The sequence below is a fragment of the Crotalus tigris genome, unplaced genomic scaffold (assembly GCF_016545835.1).
Source record: "Crotalus tigris isolate CLP2741 ecotype Arizona unplaced genomic scaffold, ASM1654583v1 scf7180000018306.2785112, whole genome shotgun sequence".
Taxonomy (NCBI): Eukaryota; Metazoa; Chordata; class Lepidosauria; order Squamata; family Viperidae; genus Crotalus; species Crotalus tigris.
In genome coordinates this window covers 12,857-39,296 of record NW_024096934.1, presented here as the reverse complement: position 1 = coordinate 39,296, position 26,440 = coordinate 12,857, and the positions used below count along the sequence as shown (strand labels likewise).

General features: G+C 47.3%; 1 protein-coding gene across 1 annotated transcript in view; it reads left to right on the top strand.

Annotated features, from left to right (window-relative positions):
• The window catches only part of INTS2 (integrator complex subunit 2), a 51,224-nt gene that overhangs the window by 12,147 nt on the left and 12,637 nt on the right, over window positions 1-26,440 (top strand). Inside the window, exons 7-18 of the mRNA XM_039349992.1 lie at window positions 154-327; window positions 3,260-3,486; window positions 5,191-5,316; window positions 7,330-7,401; window positions 7,502-7,616; window positions 8,936-9,004; window positions 12,377-12,511; window positions 15,851-16,027; window positions 17,825-17,936; window positions 19,223-19,327; window positions 19,934-20,098; window positions 25,632-25,833. Coding sequence (XP_039205926.1) covers window positions 154-327; window positions 3,260-3,486; window positions 5,191-5,316; window positions 7,330-7,401; window positions 7,502-7,616; window positions 8,936-9,004; window positions 12,377-12,511; window positions 15,851-16,027; window positions 17,825-17,936; window positions 19,223-19,327; window positions 19,934-20,098; window positions 25,632-25,833 — 1,679 coding nt within the window. The remainder of the gene's footprint in view (window positions 1-153; window positions 328-3,259; window positions 3,487-5,190; window positions 5,317-7,329; window positions 7,402-7,501; window positions 7,617-8,935; window positions 9,005-12,376; window positions 12,512-15,850; window positions 16,028-17,824; window positions 17,937-19,222; window positions 19,328-19,933; window positions 20,099-25,631; window positions 25,834-26,440) is intronic.

Genomic DNA, 26,440 nt, shown 5'->3' with positions numbered 1-26,440 from the left:
CAATTGAATTAGCAACACGGTTAAAAGGATGAGGCTTTCCTTGCACAAGGAACATAAATGTACCTGGTTCTTACGTATATGTCTTCCAAGAGAGACAGACATCTGTCGGAAGTAAATTTGCAGCCAAATTTTAAGTTGTTCTTGTTTGCTTAGGTGGAGGAATGTCACTTACCAGGACTTGGTGTGGCTTTGACTTTGGATCACACCAAGAACGAGTTTTCACAGGATGGCGTCAGTGACCTGGTCTGTTTTGTGAGTGGCTTGTTGCTTGGAACGAACGCCAAAGTTCGGACATGGTTTGGAACTTTTATCCGGAATGGTCAACAGGTGAGAACATCTGTGCTTGATAGAGGAAAAGATCATAGGATAGTCCAGGGATGATGAACCCTTTAGAACCTTTTAGAAAAAGTACAGAGAAGAGCAACAAAGATGATTAGGGGACTGGAGGCTAAAACATATAAGGAATGGTTGCTAGAATTGGGTATGTTTAGTTTAACGAAGAGAAGGACAACGGGGGACATGATAGCAGTCTTCCAATATCTCAGGGGCTGCCCCAAAGAAGAGGGAGTCAAGCTGTCCTCCAAAGCACCTGAAGGCAGGACAAGAAGCAACGGGTGGAAACTAATCAAGGAGAGAAGCAACCTGGAACTAAGGAGAAACTTCCTGACAGTGAGAACAATTAACCCAGTGGAACAACCTGCCTCCAGAAGCGGTGAATGCTCCAACACTGGAAGTTTTTAAGACGAGATTGGACAGCCATTTGTCTGAAATGGTATAAGGTTTCATGCCTGGACTAGATGACCTCCAAGGTACCTTCCAACATCATCATTATTATAATTATTATTATTATAGATCGAGTGCCCAAAAACTGGCCCTGGACCCCGCCCGCCTCCGCTCTGCTCCGCCCCCACCCACTCTTCCCCCACCCTGCCCCCCGGGCCACCCACCATCTCCACGACCCACCACAGCAGATCGCCCAGGCAGCCCAGCAGTACCATGGTGGCCATGCCCTTCACCTGCGCCCCGCAGTATCAACTGCGCGCGATGGGGCGTGAGGGCGGAGTCTTGTCCTTGCTGCCCGGCTGCCATGTCCTTGGCTGCGCTGCTCTGTGCGGTCTGCGCTTGGGGGTGACTCTCCTCTGGGGGAGCTGCTGGTGAGGGGGCCGCGGGGGGAGGTGTGGCTGGGGCGACGGCACGCGTGCTCACAGAGAGGGCTCTGAGTGCCAGCTCTGGCATGCGTGCCATAGGTTCACCACCACTGGCATAGCCCATACTGGGAGTCCTAGACCAAGGGTAGGCAACCTTGGCTCTTTTATGACTCGTGGACTTCAACTCCCAGAATTCCTGAGCCAGCATGGCTCAGCATGGAAACCTCTCCCTTTCTCCTCAGCATAGTTGGCTCAGGAATTCTGGGAGTTGAAGTCCACGAGTCATAAAAGAGCCAAGGTTGCCTACTACTGATCTAGGCCAGGGGGAGGGCACCTTGGCTCTTTTATGACTCGTGGACTTCAACTCCCAGCATGGCTCAGCATGGAAACCTCTCCCTTTCTCCTTAGCATGGCTGGCTCAGGAATTCTGGGAGTTGAAGTCCACAAGTCATAAAAGAGCCAAGGTTGCCTACCCCTGAACTAGACATAACCATTTCTTTAGTGATTGCTCAAAGTTACAGTAGCACTGAAAAAAGTGACCTATGACCAGTTCTTGCACTTACGACCATTGTGGCCTCCTCACAGTCATATGATCAAAATTTGGGTGCTTGGCAGTTGCAGCATCCTGGGGTCTTGTGATCACCATTTGCGACCTTCCCAGCCAGTTTTCTGACAAGCAGAGTCAATGGGGAATGCTGAATTCACTTAAGAACTGCAGTGATTCTCTTAACAAACGTGCCCCCCCCCAAAAAAATCAACATCGGGTATGATTTACTTAGCAACCGCCTTGCCTAGCAATGCAAATTCCAGTTTCAATTGTCGTAAGTCGAGGACTACCTGAAAAACAGGTGGGAAGTACAACTTGCCTTTTATTTAAATGCCGTATCACTGGTTAATAGCGTGAGATTTTATGGTCGTGCTGGGCTTTTTAACCCCTTATGAAAAGAATAAACAGCAGAAGGCTGCCCTTTGATGTCCTTAATTTTAATCTATTCAATCCAAGCGGTATATGAAAAAAGCTTAAAGCAATGAGTAAATATATAAAACCACTATTCACTATACTGAAATCGTTCAAAACTAAAAAAAAAAAAAAAAAAAGGAAATTAATAGACGTAGAACATAGAATAATAGAGCCGTGGTGGCGCAGTGGTTAGAATGCAGCACTGCAGCTTCTGTTGACTGCCAGATGCCAGCAATCCTGCAGTTCGATCCTGACCGGCTCACGGTCGACTCAGCCTTCCATCCTTCCGAGGTCGGTAAAATGAGGACCCAGATTGTTGGGGGACAAATATGCTGACTCTGTAAATTGCTTAGAGAGGGCTGTAAAGCACTGTGAAGCGGTATATAAGTCTAAGTGCTAGTGCTATAACAGGATTGGAAGGGACCTTGGAGGTCATCTAATCCAACCCCCCTGCTCAGGCAGGAAACCCTATACCATTTCAGAGAAATAGCTGTCCAGTCTCTTCTTGAAAACGTCCAGTGATGGAGCACCCACAACCTCCGGAGATAAGCTGTTCCACTGATTAATTCTTCTCGCTGTCAGGCAATTTCTCCTTAATTCTAGGCTGGTTCACTAATGATCTTTTCTTTGCTTGTGAAATTGATTTCAAGAGCTCCAGGGATAAAGGGTTGTGTTCCTGTGTGGCGCTAAACCCTAATTTGGCGTTTGCTCAGCCACCGCGGTTCTCAACCTATGGGTCGCGACCCCATTTGGGGTCGATCAACCATTTCACGGGGGTCGCCAAACAAGGCTGTCCGCCATTTTTTTCCCCCTTTTCCTTAGCTGTGCTACTCCCGCGTGGGGCCCGGCGGGTGCCTTACCTCCCTTGGGCTGGGCCAGCTGGTGGCCCAGCCGGTGGTCGGCCTGCGCCGTCGCTGCCCCTTGCCAGCTACGCCTCGGCCGGCGCAGGGGGCGGCGGCACCACGCATGCATGACGCTCCTGGGCAGGGAACGTCCTCAACTTACGACCGGTTGGGAAGTCCTCGACTTACAACCAGTTGGGAAGTCCTCGACTTACGACCGGTTGGGGGTCGCGGCATTAAAAAGATTGAGAACCACTGGCTCAGCAGATTGACGTTAAAAGGAGCCCTGTCTTCCTTCTCTTGTGCAGCGCAAACGGGAGAACATCAGCTCGGTGCTTTGGCAGATGAGGAGGCAGCTGCTGCTGGAGCTGATGGAGATCCTGCCCACCGTCCGCAGTTTGCACATCCCCGAGGGGGCCGAGCAAGAGATGGAACCCAACATCTCAGTCTATTCTGGGCTGAAGGAGGAACATGTCGTCAAGGCCAGCGCCCTCCTGCGCCTCTACTGTGCTCTGATGGGCATTGCCGGCTTAAAGTGAGCAGGCCTTGATCTTCTTCCATGGACTTGGTCATCCTACGATGATCATGTTTGCGGGTTGAGTCTCAGAGCTCTCTTAGGTCAGGGGTCCCCAACCCCCAGTCCGTGGACCGGTACCGGGCCGCGGCATGCCAGCAACCGGTCTGCACAAACAAGCAACGCCCCATCCGTGGGATACAGGCATCGCACAAAACCACGCACTCTCTGGTCTGTGGAAAAAGCTTTCTTTGCGGAACTGGTCTCTAGTGCCCAAAAGGTTGGGGGGTCTCTGGCTTAGGTGGCCATTCATTGGATGGTGACGGCTGAGGGTCAAAATGTGTGGTGGGAAGATTGTTTGAGGAAAGATCGATATCGCAGTTGGAGCTCATTTTTTCCCATTCAGTTTGTTAACCTTAGCAACTTTAAGAAGGGTGGACTTCAGCTCCCAGAATTCCCCAGCCAGCATGCTGTAAGATGGGTGGATTTCAACTCCCAGAATTCCCCAGCCAGCATGCTTTAAGATGGGTGGATTTCAACTCTCAGAATTCCCCTGCCAGCATGCTTTAAGAAGGATGGATTTCAATTCCCAGAATTCCCCAACCAGCATGCTTTAAGATGGGTGGACTTCAACTCCCAGAATTCCCCTGCCAGCATGCTTTAAGAAGGCTGGACTTCAACTCCCAGAATTCCCCAGCCAGCATGCTTTAAGATGGGTGGAGTTCAACTCCCAGAATTCCCCAGTCAGCATGCTTTAAGAAGGATGGATTTCAATTCCCAGAATTCTCCAGCCACCATGCTTTAAGATGTGTGAACTTCAACTCCCAGAATTCTCCAGCAAGCATGCTTTAAGATGGGTAGACTTCTGCTCCCAGAATTCTCCAGCCAGTATGCTTTAAGAAGGGTAGACTTCAACTCCCAGAATTCCCCAGCCAGCGTGCTTTAAGATGGGTGGACTTCAACTCCTAGAATTCCCCAGCCAGCCTGCTTTAAGAAGGGTGGAGTTCAACTCCCAGAATTCCCCAGCCAGCCATGCTTTAAGCCCTCTGTTAAATTTAGATCCTTTTTTTGGTTGTCTCTATCCTTCTCTGTCGGCTGCACTAAATTGTGAAAAAGAATATCCAGTTCACACAAGTGAAGTCTTTACTTGGGGGGGCCGTTCCGAGCTTCTTCTCGGAGGGAACCTCGTCATGCAGAATCCGCCTTGTACGAGCCGTTCCTGACAACTGAAGAACCAAGGAATAAGCTTGCTGTTTAGAACAGTGTTCCCCACCCTTTCTGGCTTGGCGGACCGATGTGGGGAGGGAAGAAGGGATGGTTCTGTGTGAGTGCCAGGTGTACACATGCGCGTGCCACTTGCAGAAGTGGAGGTGTGCACGCCTGCTTGTGCAGCCCGGTTCCGAATGGGCCGAGTGCAGCCCCGGGACCCCTGGTTTAGAACAGGAGCCCCCAACCCACGGTCCGTGGACCAGTACTGGGCCACGGCATGCCAGCAGCTGCTCCACACAAACAAGCAAAGCCCCATCCGCGGGATGCAGGCAGCACACAAAACCATGCACCTTCCAGTCCGCGGAAAAACCTCTCTCCACGGAACCGGTCCCTGGTGCCCAAAAGGTTGGGGGACCCCTGATTTAGAAGACTTGTTTTGCAAATGACTCCCGGCCCTTGGGAGAAATATGCTCTGCCCTCGTATGCAGCTGATCCTCTCTTTGTCTCATCCTGCAGGCCGACCGACGAAGAAGCAGAGCAGCTACTTCAGCTCATGACCAGCCGCCCGCCGGCCACTCCGGCGGGAGTCCGCTTTGTGTCGCTCTCTTTCTGCATGCTGCTTGCTTTCTCCACGCTTGTCAGGTACCCTTTGAGTAACCAGATGATCCCCTGAAGGAAGGAAAGGCAGGAAAGCCATTCATTTCATTGCTGGGGGGGAGGGGCAGCCCTCGGCTGGGATCGGGCCTCACCCTGAGCTGCAAATCTAGAGCGTGATCCTTTTCTTTTTGGAGGCCAGCTTTTCTTTATTGGCGAAGAGGAGAATGAGAGTGGGACAAAATTCCACAAGACCCCCCCCCCTCCCCCATTTGAGGTCACCATTTCTGCATCAGGAGAATAATCGGCTGCTACATACAGTCCTTGACTTAGATATTGGATCACTGCTGTCGTGTCTCCCCTCGTCCTTCTCCTCATTAAACTAGACCAGGGGGAGGCAACCTTGGCTCTTTTATGACGCGTGGACTTCAACTCCCAGAATTCCTGAGCCAGCCATGCTGAGGGGAAAGGGAGAGGTTTCCATGCTGAGCCATGCGGGCTGAGGAATTCTGGGAGTTGAAGTCCACGAGTCATAAAAGAGACAAGGTTGCCTACCCCTGACCCAGATGATAGATAGATAGATAGATAGATAGATAGATAGATAGATAGATAGATAGATAGATAGATAGATAGATAGATAGATAGATAGACAGACCTAGTTCAGGGGTAGGCAACTTTGGCTCTTTTATGACTCGTGGACTTCAACTCCCAGAATTCCTGAGCCAGCATGAGGGAAACTTTAGCCCCTTCCTGACTCGTGGACTTCAACTCCCAGAATTCCTGAGCCAGCCATGCTGAGGGGAAAGGGAGAGGTTTCCATGCTGAGCCATGCGGGCTGAGGAATTCTGGGAGTTGAAGTCCACGAGTCATAAAAGAGACAAGGTTGCCTACCCCTGACCCAGATGATAGATAGATAGATAGATAGATAGATAGATAGATAGATAGATAGATAGATAGATAGATAGATAGACAGACCTAGTTCAGGGGTAGGCAACTTTGGCTCTTTTATGACTCGTGGACTTCAACTCCCAGAATTCCTGAGCCAGCATGAGGGAAACTTTGGCCCCTTCCTGACTCGTGGACTTCAACTCCCAGAATTCCTGAGCCAGCCATGCTGAGGAGAAAGGGAGAGTTTCCATGCTGAGCCATGCTGGCTCAGGAATTCTGGGAGTTGGAAGTCCACGAGTCATAAAGGAGCCAAGGTTGCCTACCCCTGCCCTAGACAGACCCAATTCCAGCAACCATTCCTTATATTTTGGGTCCCCCCCCAGGTGTAGCTCCTTAGCAATAAGTCTGCAATGCAGATAGTCCTCAACTCAACAACCAAAATTGGGAGCAGAATGTCCATTACTAAGCAAAGCCCTGGTTGAGTGACTCGTGCCCAATTTTGCAACCTTTTTTTTGTCTTGGTTGTTAAGCGGATCGCTCCAGTTGTTAAGCAAATCTCACCTTCATTAAGCGAATCTGGCTTCTCCCATTGACTTCCCTTGCCGGAAGCTGGCTGGGAAGCTTGCAAATGGCGGTGACATCACCCAGGAATGCTGTCACCATTGTAAATGCATGCTGGTTATCAAGTGACGAATTTTGTCACGTGACCGTAGGGAATGCTGTGATGGTCGTAAGTATGAGAACTGGTCATAAGACACTTTTTCAGGGTCTTGTAACATTGAATGGTGGCTAAATGAATGGTTATAGGTCAAGGACTACCTGTAACTGCAAGACTGGATAGAGCCGTTGCTTGCAAGCACTGGAGGCTTTTAAGAAGAGACTGGACAGCCATTTGGAATGGTATAGGGCAGGGGTCTTCAAACGTGGCCCTTTTATGACTTGTGGACTTCAACTCCCAGAATTCCTCAGCCAGGCACGCGTGCCTGGCTGAGGAATTCTGGGAGTTGAAGTCCACAAGTCATAAAAGGGCCACGTTTGAAGACCCCTGATGTAGGGTCTCTTGCTTGAGCAGGGGGCTGGACTAGAAGACCTCCAAGGTCCCTTCCAATCCTGTTATCCTGTTAATTCTGTCCGACTTCCAATGCTAACACGATCCTCTCTCTCTCTCTTTAGCACCCCGGAACAAGAGCAGCTGATGGTGATGTGGTTGAGCTGGATGATCAAGGAAGAAGCTTATTTTGAAAGGTTAGCGACCTTTTCCCGCCCTTCCCAAGATACACTGTACACTAATAAAACATTCTCCATGAAATGTTTTCCTCTCCTCCCCACTTTTCTTTTCCGACAGCACTTCCGGAGTTTCAGCCTCCTTCGGCGAGATGCTCTTATTGGTCGCCATGTATTTCCATAGCAACCAGCTCAGCGCTATCATTGAGTTGGTGTGCTCTACGTTGGGAATGAAGGTAAGTGGTCCACTCCCACGGTAGGGCCTGGAGCTGCAGGCCTTCCTGCTTGACTTCCCTAAAGCTGCCTCTGTAATCTGTCAAACATCAGATTTAATCTCAAGAGTCAGTGTGGCCTAGTGGCGAAGGCATCAGGCTAGAAAGCAGGAGATGGTGAGTTCTAGTCCTGCCTTAGGCATGAACGCTGTCTGGGTGACTTTGGGCAATCACCAGGAGATGGTGAGTTCTAGTCCTGCCTTAGTCATGAAGGCTGGCTGAGTGATTTTGGGCCAATCACCAGGAGATGGTGAGTTCTAGTCCTGCCTTAGTCATGAATACTAGGTGACTTTGGGCCAATCACCAGGAGACTGAGTTCTAATCCTGCCTTCGGCATGAAGGCCAGCTGGGTGACTTTGGGCCAATCACCAGGAGATGGTGAGTTCTGGTCCTGCCTTAGTCATGAAGGCTGGCAGAGTGACTTTGGGCCAATCACCAGGATTTGGTGATTTCTAGTCCCAAAGTAGGCATGACAGCCAGCTAGGTGACTTGGCGACAATTACCAGGAGATGGTGAGCTCTAGACAATGAGATGAAGGCTGGCTGGGTGACTTGGCGACAATCACCAGCAGACTGGATGCTGAAACAAATGAAGAATGGTGGAAGGAATTGGGTATGTCTAGTTTAATGAAGAGAAGGACGAGGGGGGACATGATAGCAGTGTTCCAGTATCTCAGGGGCTGCCCCAAAGAAGAGGGAGTCAAGCTATTCTCCAAAGCACCTGAAGGCAGGACAAGAAGCAACAGATGGAAACTAATCAAGGAGAGAAGCAACCTGGAACTAAGGAGAAATTTTCTGACAGTTAGAACTATCAGTGGAACAGCTTGCCTCCAGAGGTTGTGGGTGCTTTAGTATTGCAGGTTTTTAAGAAGAGATTTGATTAAAATGGTATCAGGTCTCCTGCCTGAGCAGGAGGTTGGACTAGAAGACCTCCAAGGTCCCTTTCAACAGTTAGCCTGTTATTATTCTGAAAGACCCACCAGATCAGGAGACGATGTGTTCTAGTCCCACCTCCGCTATGAAAGCTGGCTGGGTGACTTTGGATGAATCAATGCTAGTCCCACCTTAGCTGTGAAAACCACACCCATAACAAACTGATCTCCGTGTTCATTTAACAACTGTGGCATTTATTTACAGATTGCTGCAAAAAAGGTCATAAAATTGGGTTGGTCACGAGGTAGGCTCCATTACAGTCTTATGTCAAAGACAATTTGTGGGGAATATTCACTGTAGCCAAAACCCTCAACCTGACAATATTGGTGTTCCTGGTCTTGCTTATTTCAGATTGTCATCAAACCCAGTTCTCTGAGTCGCATGAAAACTATCTTCACCCAGGAGATTTTCACCGAACAGGTAATCTGTTAATCCATCTTTTTTGGCGTAAACCAGGATGGAAGTTCACTTTGGTTTTTTTTAAAAAGGCATCGAAACAGGAAAGTTTCGTCTGGGTACATATTTCATGTAAAACGTTCCTCGTTTGCTTTGCAGGTCTATGACTGAATAAAAATTGAATGATTTTCTAGGTTTTCTTCAGTCTGAGCATTTCATAATACAGATTAAAATGGCTCTAGATCAGGGGTCTTCAAACTTGGCCCTTTTATGACTTTATGATTTGTGGACTTCAACTCCCAGAATTCCTCAGCCAGGCATGCTGGCTGAGGAATTCTAGGAGTTGAAGTCCACAAGTCATAAAAGGGCCAAATTTGAAGACCCCTGATCTAGGTAGTCCTTAATTTAGGACTGATTGCTTTGTGGACCTGAAAAAAGCGACTTATAACCCAGATTCAAAATTCTGACAGTTGTCCTCCCCTCCCCCCACAACTACACGACTGTATGTTGGGTGATTTACAAGGGTCTATGACAATTTGCCAACTCTCCTCAGCCAACTCTCTATGGGCAACTTGCTGAGGCCAATTGTGATGACCCAGGGCACAGCACAGAGGCAACACAGTCAGCTGGCAATCCAAACCGCCCTTTAATTGCTCCAAATGTTCCCCAAACGCTCCCACGTTTCTGGCAAGCCTCAAAACAAAGGCAGACACACACACCTTCAGCCGCCTCTGGCTGCAAGTGGTTTCACATACAGTCTGATTAGGAGAGGCTCTAACGAGTCTATGGAAATACAAGCTTGCCTGAGCAGTTTCAGAAGAGAAGCCAAAATACAATCCGAGGTCTTTGAACATCCAAGCAATGTTATCAGTCAGCCCAATGGTCAGAGTTTCCGGGTTTCCAAGCAGAAATCACAACATAGAACAGTGATGGCGAACCTTTTAGAGACTCAGTGCCCAAATTGCAACCCAAAACCCACTTATTTATCACTGGGTGCCGAGTGGGCATGGCCGCGGTGGTTATGGCAGACTGGGTGGGTGGGGCCAGGGAAGTGGGAGCCAGTCCCTCACCCTCTCCAGGACAAGGCATACGTGCCCACAGAGAGGGCTCTGAGTGCCACTTTTGGCACGCGTGCGATAGGTTCGCCACCACTGACATCGAACAAGAGATCAGCAACAACACACAAAACTCCAAGGAATCAGCGTTTGTTCCTGACAAATGCCTCTCCCCACAGTGTCTCCTTAAATCTCAGTCTCCAGGTGTGCCTTGTGGAGAGGGGCGGGACGCTCTCCTCCTGAGTAGCTGAGCCTGCCTACGTTGTTCCCTCCTTCTCTCCACTCTCCGTGCTCTAGGATCAGGTGGGGGATGGCCCTTGCTCATCGCCTGAACTCTGTCTCTCCTCTTCATCCTGTCCCACTCCTGAAGGGCCCTGGCCTGCCTCGGCCTGCTCTTCCCCACATTCCTCTGAAGCGACAGACAGAGGCATGACACCAACTAATAACTGAAGAAGTGGTGCAATAGAACCATTGAAGAAAGGATGCCAAAGCAGGGACAGAATGAAATATGAATAGCAAAAATGAAACTTTTTTAAAAATTTTATTTTAAATAATTAAACAGAATTGTTAAATTGCCCTGCAGCGAGTTGTTCCCGACTTAACAATAGTTCGTTTAGTGACGATTTGAAGTTAACGGCGCTGAAAAAAGTGACTTGACAACCCTTTTTCGCACTTCACCATCATTGCAGCATCCCCATGGTTATGCGATGTATATTTGGACACTGGGCAATTGGCTCATATTTATGACGGTCGCAGTGTCCTGGGGGTCACGCGATCTCCTTTTGTGATCTTCTGACAAGCAAAGTCAGTGGGGAAGCCAGATTCACTTAACAACCCTGTGACTAATTTAACAACTGCAGTGATTCACTTAACAAATGTGGCAAGAAAGAATCCTTAAAAATGGGGCAAAACTCACTTAACAAATTTCTCCCTTAGCAATATAAATTTGGGGCTTAATTGAGGTCGTAAGTTGAGGACTACCTCTCCTTTAGATCAGTATTTGGCAACTTTAAAACACCTGGACTTCAGCTCCCAGAATTCCCCAGCCTGGCTTTGTAAAATGGCGGCCTCTGGTCCCTTCCACATATCTGTCTCCTTCCAATCAGCAGGAGAATACAGAGCTGATGTCAGGGCCCTGCTTCAAAACCTCATCCTAAGAAAGCAGAACTCGTGAAAACAGTTTCTTCCAAAGGGAACTTTTATTAGGAGAAGCTGACAGCGGGCATGATAGACAGGATCTGAGGATTTTCCGCTCAGATGGATAGGTTAAAAGTGTCCCAAGCAAAACCCCACCCCATAGTTCAGTGATGGCAAACCTTTTAGAAACCAAGTGCCCCAAAACTGGCCCCATCCCCACCCCCTGCTCCACCCCACCCCACCTGCCCGCAGGGCCACTCACCACCTCCTGGGTCCCCCGCAGATCACCCAGCAGCGCCATGGCAGCCACACCTTCTGCCCGCGCCCCGCAGCATCAACTGTGCGCGATGGGATGTGAGGGCAGAGTCTTGTCTACGCTGCCTGGCTGCCATGTCCTTGACTGCACTGCTCCGTGTGGGCTACGCTCGGGGGTGACTCTCCTCCAGGAGGGCTGCTGGTGAGGAGGGGGTCACGGAGGGAGGCAAGGCTGGGGCAACGGCATGTGTGCCCATAGAGAGGGCTCCGAGTGCCGCCTCTGGCACCCGTGCCATAGGTTCGCCACCACTGCCGTAATTCATCCAGTCAGTTCACATGGGCCAATCTCCAGATGTTAAGTCCGTTGTGGGAAACAGTTGATAACGCACAGGCCATGGGTGGGCAACCTTGGCTCTTTTATGACTGGTGGACTTCAACTCCCAGAATTCCTCAGCCAGCCACGCTGAGGGGAAAGGGAGAGGTTTCCAAGCTGAGCCATGCTGGCTGAGGGATTCTGGGAGTTGAAGTCCACCAGTCATAAAGGTGCCAAGGTTGCCTATCCCTGGCCCAGGCTATCTTAGGGTTTCAGCGATGTTTTGTGGGCTCTTCACATTGTGGGCTCTTCACACCTTCCCTTCGGGAGCGCAGAGATAAACCATTTGCTTTCCTTTCTCCTCCCCCCTTTCTAGCTGACATGAAGGGGAGAGATAATATGCAGGAACAGCAAAGTGTTACAGTATAGCGACAGAGGAAAATAAAGCAATAGCCCACAGTTCTTTCCCCCCCCCCACCTCCAGGAGTATGGCAGAACCCAGAAGTAGAGAGAGAATAGAATTTGAGTTTAAAGCAAGAAAAGATTATGGGTTCTGACAGCTGAGCTTCCAGAAAGGCCTTTGGGAGAACGTGGTCCTCTTGTTCGGTGGGATGCTAACGCCTTTCTGTCTCCTAGGTGGTGACTGCTCACGCGGTCCGCGTGGCGGTGACGAGCAACTTGAGCGCAAACATCACTGGGTTTCTCCCCATCCATTGCATTTACCAACTTCTCAGGAGCCGATCGTTCACCAAGCACAAAGTGTCCATCAAGGTGGGTTGCGCGGTTGGCAAGAGCAGATTTCCAGGTGTGTGTGCAAGCAATAGCGATAGCGCTTAGACGTATATACCGCTTCATAGTGCTTTACAGCCCTCTCTAAGCGGTTTACAGAGTCAGCCTATGGCCCCAAACATTCTGAGTCCTCAGTTTACCCACCTCGGAAGGATGGAAGGCTGGGCCAATCTTGAACCAGTCAGGATTGAACTGCTGGCAGTGGGCAGAGTCAGCCTGAAATACTGCATTCTAACCATTGCGCCACCATGGGAAGGAAGGAAGGAAGGAAGGAAGGAAGGAAGGAAGGAAGGAAGGAAGGAAGGAAGGAAGGAAGGAAGGAAGGAAGGAAGGGAGAAAAGGGAGGGAGAGAAAGAAGGAAAGGAAGGAATCAATAGCAATAGCACTTAGATTTATGTACTGCTTCACAGAGCTTCACAGTCCTAAGCGGTTTATAGAGTCAGCCTATTTATTTATTTATTTATTTATTTATTTATGAGACTTATATACCGCTTTAAGTGCAAGCACTCTCTAAGCGGTGTACACCAGTAAGCAATGTATATATATATTTACATTGCCCCCAACAATCTGGGTCCTCATTTTACCTACCCCGGAAGGATGGAAGGCTGAGTCAACCTTGAGCCGGTGAGATTTGAACCGCTGACCTGCTGAACACAGTCAGCTAAAGTGGCCTACAGTACTGCACTCTAACTGCTGCGCCACCTCGGCTCTTATTTATGGCCCCCAACAATCTGGGTCCTCATTTTACCGACCTTTGCAGACTTCTGCAAAGCAAAGTTAGTGGGGAAACGAGATTCACTTAACAACTGGGTTATTAACTGAACAGCTGCAGTGGTTCACTTAGGAACTGTTGTGTTAACATCCATCACGGGAATCTAAATAAAATTCCAGATTCATTCCGCTTATGAAAATCTTACTGTTTATTGAATACATTGTTTGGTTATGTCAAAGCAAAACTAACTCCGAGGTTCCCACACCAATTCATAGGCTTAAACAATCGTTTTCCCAGCCAAAACTTCAACGTCTTACGTAATCCATATCAACAAGTCCACTTTATTTTGGGAATCGTCTGCTTCAAATCTACATGTGTTCTAACGTGTTTCCCCCAAAATAAGACCCGGTCTTTTATTATTTTTACCTACAAAAGAGATACCAGGTCTTATTTTGGAGGGAATGTCTTACCTTAGAACCCCTGCAGCCAGGCTTTCCATGCCTGACACCTGTCGCGCCATTGCTTGACTACTTCAGCATCCGCTTGCGGCCGGACATCATATAGCACATTGCATCGGTGCCGCTGCTCGCAGCAAGAGGTTGCATGATGCTTCACACTGGTGCCGTTGCTCGCAGCAAGAGGTTGCATGATACGTCACACTGGTGCCGTTGCTCGCAGCAAGAGGTTGCATGATACATCACACTGGTGCCGTTGCTCGCAGCAAGAGGTTGCATGATGCTTCACACTGGTGCCGTTACTCGCAGCAAGAGGTTGCATGATGCTTCACACCGGTGCCCTTGCTCGCAGCAAGAGGTTGCATGATGCTTCACACCGGTGCCGTTGCTCACAAGAGGCTGTGTGGTGCTTTGGGCCAGGGCCGCCATTTGCGGCAGGAGGCCGTGCAGAGTGTTGTGGCACATGCGAGCTGCGTCACCATTGCAAAGCACCATGTGGCCTCCTTCCACAAGCAGCGGCACTGGCGTGAAGCACCTTGTGGCTTACTGCCGTGAGCAGCAGCACCGGCTCAATGCGCCACGTGATGTCTGTCTGCAAGCAGCGGCAAGCGGACGCTGAAGAAGTCCAGCAGCGTGACAGGTTTTGGGATGTGGGAGGCCCGGCTGTGGCGGTCCTACCAGTAAGGTAAGCCGGTGTGGAGTGCATGCGGCAGCTCCACCCCCTCACCCCCACCCTTGCTTGATTTTTAAGTATCCGCCTCGCCCCAAAACTAGGGCTTATTTTTGCAGTAGGGTTTATATTAGGCCCACCCTCAAAAATCAAGCTAAGGCTTATTTTGGGGGAAACACGCTAGTGCCCTTGACAAGGCTTCAGGCTTCCACGATCTGCAGCTGAATGGAAGTTTTGTCTCTCCATCTACCCACATGAAAGTAATATCTACCTCCCCCCCCCCTTTATCTAAAACAGGGGTCTTCAAACTTGGCCCTTTTATGATTCGTGGACTTCAACTCCCAGAATTCCTGAGCCAGCATGTCTCAGCATGGAAACCTCTCCCTTTCTCCTCAGCATGGCTGGCTCAAGAATTCTGGGAGTTGAAGTCCACAAGTCATAAAAGGGCCAAGTTTGAAGACCCCTGATCGAAAGGCAAGTTGAAACACAGAGGCACGTAGCTGGCCAAGTTTCATCCTTGACATGTGTCAAGAAAGGTCATAAACTGGAGCAGAACTCAACTAACAGCTGCTTTGCTTAACAATAGAAATGTTGAGCTCAGTTGTGGTTGTAAATCAAGAACTACCTGTGCTGCTGTGTGACAACGAAGCAGCTGATTGCAGTTTTATCCAGGAAGCCCTGGTGTCCTTCAAAAATATCAATTGTCCTTGACTGTTTTGTTAGTCTGGAGCAGGGAAAAGCAATCTTGGCTCTTTTATGACTCGTGGACTTCAATTTCCAGAATTCCTGAGCCAGTATGGCTTAGCATGGAAACCTCTCCATTTCTCCTCAGCGTGGCTGGCTCAGGAATTCTGGGAGTTGAAGTCCACGAGTCATAAAAGAGCCAAGGTTGCCTATTTATTTATTTATTTATTTATGAGACTTATATACCGCTTTAAGTGCAAGCACTCTCTAAGCGGTGTACACCAGTAAGCAATGTATATATATATTACATTGCCCCCAACAATCTGGGTCCTCATTTTACCTACCCCGGAAGGATGGAAGGCTGAGTCAACCTTGAGCCGGTAAGATTTGAACCGCTGACCTGCTGAACACAGTCAGCTAAAGTGGCCTGCAGTACTGCACTCTAACTGCTGCGCCACCTCGGCTCTTACTGATCTAGGCCAGGAGGAGGGAATGTTGGCTCTTTTATGACTCGTGGACTTCAACTCCCAGAATTCCTGAGCCAGCCACGCTGAGGAGAAATGGAGAGGTTTCCATGCTGAGCCAGGCTGGCTCAGGAATTCTGGGAGTTGAAGTCCACGAGTCATAAAAGGGCCAAGGTTGCCTACCCCTGGTCTGGAGGAAATGATAGAAACTGAACCACCACCCCCCATCTGAAGGCACCAATTTTCCTGTTCTTATTCTAGCCATGCAATTTATCTTCATTATTATTATTATTATTATTATTATTATTATTATTATTATTGTTATTTTCTCTTAAGGACTGGATTTACAGACAGCTGTGTGAAACCACAACACCTCTCCATCCTCAGTTGCTTCCACTCATTGACGTCTACATCAACTCTGTTCTGACACCTGCCTCTAAATCCAACCCAGAAGCCACCAACCAGCCTATCACAGAGCAGGAAATCTTGAATGTTTTCAAAGCACTGACCGGGGTAGGAATTTGAAAGCAAAATGAATTAACATTTAAGGGTGATGTTAAGCTTATGGCTCTGTTCTGCTGCAATGGGTTTTGGTTCTATCAGTATTTTTCCCCCCTAGATTAGACTAGAATGAGATCATATTCTGATTTCTCTCTATAGAGATTGTTTTTGTTTTGTTTTTTGCCTCAAAAAGAGGCAGCAGGTCTTATTTTCGGGGAATGTCTTTTATACTCAACTCCTGCACCGACAGCCCTGCCGAGCCGGTCCACTTCTTCTGGGACTGAAGTTCTGCAGCTGCATTCCAGTCTGCATTTTGCAGTCAGGCCTTTCTGGAAGGCCTGTGCAGCTGAGTACCGATCTATGGATTGAATCCATAGCTCGGTTCTCAGCTGCAGTGGCCTTCCGGAAAGTCCTGGAACTGAGAAATGCGGGCCTGGATGCAGAAGAGGCCTCAGAGTAGTAGGACAACGAGGAGAGGCCTGGCTGCAAGGGAAGAGGGTGCGGGGCAGGTGTGGCAGCTCCACACCCCTATCCCTGCCCCAGCTTGATTTTTAATTTTTTGCCTTGCCGCAAAACTAGGGCTTACTTTTTTTGGGGTAGGGCTTATATTAGGCCCACCCCTAAAAATCAAGCTAGGGCTTATTTTCGGGGTACATCTGGCGGTGGCAGCATTCTGGGGTCATGTGATCCCCTTTTGTGATCTTCTGACAAGCCACGTCAATGGGCAAAACAGATTTCACTTAACAACTTTAACAACTGCAGTGATTCCACTCATTAACAAATGAGGTGAGAAAAGTCATAAAAGGGAGCAAAACTCACTGAACAAACTTCTCACTCAGCAACATAAATTTTGGGGTCAATTTCGGTCGTACGTTAAGGACTGGTTGTTCGTCCATCGATTTTCGAAGAAGACCTTGACATCTTGTGGGTTATGGGCCATCAACGATGTGTCCGTAGGTGGCTAATAAGACCGATGTTAGCACGGAACGTTCTGCCACATACTGAACAAAGAAATGTAGACACTGTTACTCCAGCATTTACAGCTCTGGCTTTGCGGAGTGCTCGCTTCTCTTGTGCCAAGATTGTCCTTCTGTGTTCATATGTCTGGCAACCCTGGTACACCAAGGTGCGCCATGTCGGTCGATCATGCACCAGAAGTTCCCAAGAGATGGTGTTAATATCCAGGGACTTAAGAGAGACTTTCAACGTGTCTTTGTATCGCTTCTTTTGTCCCCCGTGTGATCGCTTTCCTTGAGACAGCTCACCATAGAAGAGCTGCTTAGGGATGCGATGATCTGGCGTCCTTACAACATGGCCTGCCCAGCGCATCTGGGCTTTCATCAACAGAGTGTAAACTGATGATAGGCCTGCTCTGGAGAGGACATCTGTGTCTGCTATCTTATCCTGCCACCGGATCCTCAGACTTTAAGGACTACCTGTATTCACAAGGGGAGGGGCAGCATCCCAGACCATGTGATGGCCCTTTGTAACTTTCGCAGCCGACTCCCAACGAGCGCAATCCACGGGATGGGGTTGTGCAGTGTCCCAGGATCGCGTGATCCCCTTTTGTGACCATCTGACAAAGCAAAGTCAACGGGGAAGTCAAACTCACTTAACAACCGTGTTACAAACTTAACAGCTGCATTGAGTCCCTGAACAGCGGTGGCAAGAAAAAGTTGTAAAATGGGTCAACATTCACTTTAACTGTCTCGCTTAGCAACGGAAAGTTTGGGCTCGGTTGTGGCCGTAAGTCGAGGACTAACTGTATACAATCCCATGATACATCTTCTGCGTTTTTTTCATCCGTAGGGAGGAGAGGCAGCTCGACTGAATCCCCGTTATGGAATCACAGCTCAGCTCTTGGTCCTCTATTACATCCTGTCTTACGAAGAAGCCATCCTGGCTAGTTCAAAGACTTTGGGTATGAGGCAGAGAATGGGGTCTTCTAGAGCAAGGGGTCCCCACAACTGGTGGGCCGTGGCCCTGTTGGCCATCAGGCTGTGTTGTGTGGCTGGCTGGTGCACACACATGAGCGTTGTGGGTGTTTGTGGTCCCACTCATGCAAATGTCATGGCGAGCATTTGTGGCCCCATGAGCGCCACCTCAAGCATTGCGGCCGTTCCGTGGCCGCACTCGCTTGAGCAACAGGTGTTTGTGCACGTGCATGCATGAGCGCGCACATTTGCCCCACCCACAAAACCATCCCTTCTTTCCCCCCTCCTCCCCCCCACTTTGGGCTGCCAACTTCAGAAGGTTGGGGAACTCTGCTCTAGAGTTTAATCTAAGATGATCAAAGACCTGGAGACTAAACATATGAAGAATGGCAGCAGGACTTGGGTTTGGCTAGTCTAAAGAAAGAAAGAAATAGGGGAGACATGATAGCAGTGTTTCAGTATCTGAGGGGCTGCCATGGGGCAGAGGGGGCCAGGTTGTTCACCATAGTACCAGAGGGAAGGATGAGAAACAATGGTTGGAAACTGACCAAAGAGAGAAGCAACCTGGAATTAAGGAGAAAGTTCCTGACAGTGAGGACAATCAACCAGTGGAACAGCTTGCCTCCAGAAATTGTGGGTGCTCCATCACTGGAGGAATTTAAGAAGAGATAGAATAGAATAGAATGAAATAATAATAGAATAGAGTAGAGTAGAGTAAGAGTAAGAGTAGAACAGAGCTGGAAGGGACCTTGGAGGTCTTCTAGTCCATCCCCTGCTTAAGCAGCAGAACCTATACCATCTCAGACAAGTGATTGTCTAGCCTCTTCTTAAAAATCTCCAGTGATGGAGCACCCACAATTTCTGGAGACAAGCTGTTCGACTGGTTGATTGACTGGACATTAACTGGATGGTATAGGTTCTCCTGCTTGAGCAGGGGGCTGGACTAGAAGACCTCCAGGGTCCCTTCCAGCTCCTGTCCTGTCCTATTCCCATTCCATTCCATTCCATTCTATTCTATTCTATTCTATTCTATTCTATTCTATTCTATTCTATTCTATTCTATTCTATTCTATTCTACTTTATTCCATTCCATTCCATTCTATTCTATTCTCAGTAAAGATTCTATTCTATTCTATTCTATTCTATTCTATTCTATTCTATTCTATTCTATTCTAGAGTGCATGAAGAGGGAGCACCTTGCGTTAGTTGGAGTCGTGTGGCTTTTGAATACAACAAAGCTGTCGCTCTCTTTTTGTTGTCGTGTCTTGTGCAGCTGCCATGCAAAGGAAGCCCAAGTCTTACTCGCCCGCACTGATGGATCAGATCCCGATTAAATTCCTCATCCGGCAGGCTCAAGGACTTCAGCAAGAACTGGGAGGTAGGTTTAGCTAAAGTTTATCATGGAATCCGTAGCCTTGAGGTCATCTAGTCTAACCCCCCCCCCGCTGGAGTTCTGATTAAAACATTCTACAATGCTGATTAAAACATCTCTGATCGATGGCTTGGTCTCATCTGCCTAATAAGATCTGTTCTCCAGTCAGTAGACCAAACTGCCTGTCTTAACAATTATGGTGAAATTTTTAAACTAATTGAATGTGTTGAGATTGGTTGCATTTGCATTGTGCTGCTGTTGCATTTGCATTGAATGCTTTGAGATTGGTTGCATTTGCATTGTTGGTTTTCACGTGGTTTTACCGTACTTTCTGGTGTATAAGACGACTTTCGCAAGCGTTAAAATCGGCGCCAAAGTCGGGGGTCGTCTTATACGCCGAGTCGTCTTATACGCCGGAAATTACGGTAGTTCCCGGCGTATAAGACGACTTTCTAGGCATGCGACTCGGCGCCGAAGACGGGGGTCGTCTTATACGCCGGGTTGCCTTATACACCAGAATATACGGTAGTCTTCCAGCAAATATGCACCATCGGGGATGAGTGCATTTTGTCTGTCCGTAAACCAGTTGTCCACTCTCCTCCCCCCTCCCAGGCTTGCATTCTGCACTGCTGCGCCTCCTGGCCACCAACTATCCCCACCTTTGCATTGTGGATGACTGGATTTGCGAGGAACACATCACAGGCACCGACGTTTTGCTGCGCAAGATGCTTCTGACCAACGCTGCTAAGAGGCACTCCCCACAGCAACTGCAGAAAGGTGAGTCTCCTTGAGAGTCACGCTGGGTGAATAGAATAGAATGGACTTCGATTGTTGATCTAAAATTAATCTTGAAGTTAAATCTCTGTTCATCTGGATGTTGATTGCTGGGGAAGAGGTATTTTGGTCTGAGATGTGTTTAAATATTTATTTATTTATTTATTTATTTATGAGACTTATATACCGCTTTAAGTGCAAGCACTCTCTAAGCCGTGTACACCAGTAAGCAATGTATACATATATTTACATTGCCCCCAACAATCTGGGTCCTCATTTTACCTACCCCGGAAGGATGGAAGGCTGAGTCAACCTTGAGCCGGTGAGATTTGAACCGCTGACCTGCTGAACACAGTCAGCTAAAGTGGCCTGCAGTACTGCACTCTAACTGCTGCGCCACCTTGGCTCAAAATATTAGTATTTTGGTCTTTTTGCTTCCTTTTTGGCTTCTTGATTTGTCTCTTTTGAATAGTATGTAGTCGGTACTCAAGAGAGCTTACAAGTATTCTTGTACTAATTCCATTCCTCTCCACAAGATGTCACTATAAGCTAAGGTGTCAAGAGTTGTGTCAAAACCACACCCCATTGACCTTGCTTGTCCGGTTTCGGCTGGAAAAGTCACAAATGGCGATCACATGATCTGGGATGCTGCCCCCCCCCTTGTAAATAAAGATAGTCCTTAACTTACGACCATAACTGAGCCCAAAATTTATGTTAATAATAATAATAATAAAGTTGGAAGGGACCTTGGAGATCATCTAGTCCAACCCCCTAGTCCAACCCCTTGCTCAAGCAGGAAACCCTATACCATTTCGGACAAATGGCTGTCCAGTCTCTTCTTAAAAACTTCCAGTATTGGAGCATTCACCGCTTCTGGAGGCACGTTGTTCCCACTGATTAATTGTTCTTACTGTCAGGAAGTTTCTCCTTAGTTCTAGGTTGCTTCTCTCCTTGCTTAGTTTTCATCCGTTGCTCCTTGTCCTGCCTTCGGGTGCTTTGGAAAATAGCTTGACTCCCTCTTCTTTGGGGCAGCCCCTGAGATATTGGAACACTGCTATCATGTCCCCCCTCATCCTTCTCTTCATTAAACTAGACATACCCAATTCCAGCAACCATTCCTTATATGTTTAGTCTCCAGTCCCCCTAATCATCTTTGTTGCTCTTCTCTGTACTCTTTCTAGAGTCTCAACATCTTTTTTACTGGTGACCAAAACTGGATGCAGTATTCCAAATGTGGCTTTACCAAGGCCTTGTAAAGTGGTATTAACACTCCACCTGATCTTGATTCTATCCCTCTGTTAATGCAGCCCAGCACTGAGTTGGCTTTTTTGGCAGGTGCCAAAAAACTTCGATCCTATCCATGGCATTGCTGTAACATTGTCTCACGGAGAAAATAGGAAAGAAACAGAGCCAGAGGAATACAGATTACAGATAGTCTTCGACTTATAATCATTCATTTAGTGATCGAAGTTACAACAGCATTGAAAAAAGTGACTTCAAACCGTTTTTCACACTTAAGACTGTTGCAACATTCCCCTTCGGTCATGCGATCAAAATTCAGATACTTGGCAACCGGCATGTACTTCTTTTTTTAAAAAAACACCAGGTTTTATTAGTTTTTTCATTTTACAAACCAGTGCTTAAGAATCACTGTGGTGGCAGGGCAATCAATTGTCCAAATACAAAGTCATACTCATAAAGATCAAATTAAATCATTTAAAAAAAGTTAAAAGAAAAGCACCCCTCTCTATTCCCTCTTGTTGTTGTTGTTGTTGTTAATTGCGAAGTCGTGTCCGACCCATCGCGACCCCATGGACAATGTTCCTCCAGGTCTAATTCAAGTTAATATATTTCAGTACAACTAAGTCGGTCAAAACAATCATCAATAAGATTTCATCTAAATAAATCCAAATCCTATATTAAGCTTTACTATTTCAATTGCTATATTCCATATTGGTAACATAAATACATAATTAACACTTCAAATGTCTCTCCATACCTTTTTTTTCCATTAACACAATCAATATTCATTTATTAATATCATTCCTTCTTTTTTCTTAATCAGTAACATTTCATCTAAATAAGTCCAAATCCTGTATAAAGCTTTATTATTTCAATTACTATCTTCCATATTGCTAATCTAAATACATAATTAACACTTTGGGTGTCTCCCCATTCCCTTTTTCCTTAACATAATCAATAAACATTTGTTAATATCATTTCTTCTTTTTTTCTTATTCTTCTTCCATTACAAAATAGCTATCATTCCTAATAATAAAAATATTAATTCAAAAAAGAAAAGAGAGAAAGGAAAAAACTATCATTCCCTCAATATCTGTGTCAAACTCCTTTAACTTCCTCCCAAAATTACTATTACCACAACAAACATATTAATATATAGACAAACGTCTTCTTATTAAATTCAAACCTTTAATTAATTTTTATTCATTCTGACATCTTATTTAACCGTCTTAAGCCATAAATCAATCCATATCTAATAAGCCTTAAAATCCAATATATAGAACCTTACGTCAAAATTCTTAAATCTTATTCTAGCTTTCCTTTTATGCCAAACAGGTTTCTATAACACCGCCTCTATATCAATGAATAAATCACTCTTTATGCCTTGTATCATCCTTTGAGTCAAACAAGAGCGTCTCCTTTTCTGTTTTAAAGACCTAGCTTGTTTGTAAGTAATCCCTTGTTGTTTTAAAGAGTCAAGTCTCCACATTTGAAACTGTTGAATAACAGGCTCAGTTATGTCCAATTTTGTAGTTAATAGATGCTTATCCAAGTTGCCATAATTTTCAGTTAATTGAGCTTCTCTGTTCATTTCTGTTAATTTTAAAGTTGAAAGTGGTTCAGTTACAGTTCTTTTTAGTTCCTCGGAGATCTCATCAGCATGCATATAAAGTAAGGTAGAATCTTCTTTAATCTTAGTTGATTCTGCTTCTGTTGTTTTTTGATCTATAAAATACTCAGATGTAGTCTGGGAGTCAATTTGTAAATTGAAAGCAGAATGGCTGTTTTTTATTGCCATAGTACACTATTTAGAAGCATATTTGGTCAGTAGCTTCATAAAGTTTTTCCAGTATAAGTTTGTAGTCAAGTTGAACATTAGATTTCTCCATTTCAAGGAAAATTAGAAACAATCTATATATTTAGTAGAGGCTGTGTTCAAAGAACATTTAATCAGTATCCACCCCCACAAATACAGCTGTTGAATTTCTTTGTCTTTTCCTTTTTATGGTAGTCTGAAGATCAAGGCCAGTCTCACCAACAGAAAAAGAAATAGTGCAGTTTTAACTTTATCCACAAGGTGTCCTCAGTAGAATATAAAATCTCCTCCCAGACATCAGAAATATCATTAACAAGATCAGAAAACGTAGAAAAAAGAATTCTTCATATGTAGACAAAGTCCAATAGTAAATTCAATATTCAATATTAAAAAGATTTTCCAAGACTCCAAAGTGAATAAAAAAATAAAGTAAAAATAAAGAAAGAAAGTCACTTTAAATTAATTCAATCCATAAGCTTCTTTTTCCCACACTCACCAACGCCGCCTTCTCAGAGCAGGGAAATGATTTCAAAAGTGCTTTTTACAGGCATACACACACACACACACACACACAAAAAGGAGAACCAAGAGAAGAAAAAGAAAAAGTTTCACCTGGCTCAGCCACGGTGGTTCCTGTGCTTAGATGTTCTTTTGACTTCTGGTTTCAGCGGCTAGGTGAGCAGCCATTTTACTGGCCGCTCTTTCCACCGTCGGCCCAAAGGAGCAATCTCGGTCCTTGGAAGAAGCTGCTGCTCTCCCAAGGACGACGAGGACCTCCTCGCTGGTAGCTGCCCCTCCAAGGCAGCTTTTCGACCCGATTAAGGGTCTACCGGCAGCGGAGAATCAGCTGGCGAGGAGAAAAGTCTCCTCGCACAGCTGCGAGCACCGCGATCCGGAACCGGAAGTCTCAACCGGCATGTACTTCTGCCGGTTGCAGAATCTGGGAATCGTGTGATCCCCTTTTGTGACCTTCTGACAAGCCAAGTCAATGGGGAAAGGCAGGTTCACTTAACAACCGTGTTACTCATTTACCAGCGGCGGTGATTCACTTAACAACTGTGGTAAGAAAGGTGGTAAAATGGGGCCAAACTCACGTAACAACTTAGCGACGGAAATTTTACAGCGATTGCGCTCGGAAGATCACAAAAGGTGATCAAAGGAAACTGCAACTGTCCTAAGTACATGCCAGTTGCCGAGCCTCCAGATTTTAATCACGTGACCATGAAGATGCTGCCATGGTTGTAAATGTGAAAAATAAGTCATTTTTTTTTCAGTTCCCTTGTCCCTTTGAACAGTCACTAAACGAATGGTTATAAGTGGAGGATTACCTGTACTGATTTTCCCCATATACCATGCCAAAAATAAGAACAAGGCATCTCAGAACATCCAGATTCAGCCGTAGTTTCATTCCATACAGCAGTGGTGGCGAACCTATGACACGCGTGCCAGAGGCGGCACTCAGAGCCCTCTCTGTGGGCACGCACACCATGCCCTGGAGATGGCAACTGTCCCTCTTCAACCAGCCGCCCGCTAACTCGCCGAGGTCCCACATGGCCAGATGCATCCCAGCATGGCTGGTTTCCCTCCCCTTCTCCCCCGTCCCATCCCTCCTGGCCTCGCATGCTCTCCTTTTCCCGGGCATCGCCTCCTCAGCTGTCGGCCAGCCGTCCAGCTCAGAGGCAGCTTCTCTGAACTGCTGGCGGTGGGCTGCGGAGCCCCAGAGTGTGCCGGTCGAGGGGGCGACAGGCTGTGGCTGCTGACGGACACTGTCGGCCCCCATGCGCTCGCTGGCCTCTGTGTGCAGGGGCCGATAGTGTCAGACAGCCACACTGGCTCCTGCCTCGCCTTGCCCTGCAACAATGGCACCCCTGCCCTGCCTCGCCTCACTTCGCAGGATGAGCCTCCTGCCCACCGCCCCACCTGCCAGAGACCCCCTGGATCTCGCCCAACCCTGCCCGGCCCCCACAGGCATCCCTCCCCAGGAACAACATCGAGGTGACCATGCCCACCTTGGCCACACCCACCCAGTCTGCCATGACCACCACAGCCACACCCGGCGGGCCACGCCCACCTGGCACCCAGCGATAAATAAGTGGGTTTTGGGTTGCAGTTTGGGCACTCGGTCTCTAAAAGGTTCGCCATCACTGCCCTTCAGCATTAACTTTGTGAACTCTCCAGCTTCCTCCTTCCATTATATATTCAAGATGGACGGTATTTAATATTTATTTGTTATGTATATGTAGGGTGTGGGTCTATACATGTGTTGTATATAGTATGTTTACGTATGTGTCATGTATGTGTTTCACTTTGAGAGCGGGCAACTAAATTTCATTTTTGATGTGTGCCATTGTGCCCACAGTAAAAAAATGACAATAAAGGTTATCTTATCTTATCTCAGCGGAGGCGTCAACCCTTTGAGGTAGGCCAAATCAAATTCTTCTCTTTTTTTTTTTCCAATATCTTTTTTTCATCCCTTAGCTTTCTCAACCCTGCGAGGGAATCACACCCAGGTCTTGCAGATTTTGGAGCACCTAACCCTCCTCTCGGCTGCCGAGTTAATTCCTTACGCAGAAGTGTTGACGTCCAACATGCATCAGCTGTTCCATCCTGGGGTCCCTCGGCGAATCCTCCAGACGGTCAATCGGATTTGGATGGCGTTGAACATGGTCATGCCTCGCAGGTGGGTGGCCTGAAGCTGCTTGAGCTTGCGCTTCATCTGGAGATGTGAGGAAGGTGGCGACCTTCACAACGGAGTTGTGGATAGAATGGAATATTTGTATCAAGAGTTGAACTAATAATAATAATAATAGTAAAGTTGGAAGGGACCTTGGAGGTCATTTAGTCTAACCCCCTGCTTAGGCAGGAAACCCTATACCATTTCAGACAAATGGCTGTCCAGTCTCTTCTTGAAAACTTCCAGTGTTGGAGCATTCACCGCTTCTGGAGGCAGGTTGTTCCACTGGTTAATTATTCCAACTGTCAGGAAGTTTCTCCTTAGTTCTAGGTTGCTTCTATCCTTGATTAGTTTCCATCCGTTGCTTCTTGTCCTGCCTTCAGGTGCTTTGGAGAATAGGTTGACCCCCCTCTTCTTTGTGGCAGCCCCTGAGATATTGGAAGACTGCTATCATGTCCCCCCTCGTCCTTCTCTTCATTAAACTAGACATACCCAATTCCAGCAACTGTTCCTTATATGTTTTAGCCTCCAGTCCCCTAATTATCTTTGTTGTTCTTCTCTGTACTCTAAGTCTGAACATCTTTTTTACATCACAGTGATCAAAACTGTATGC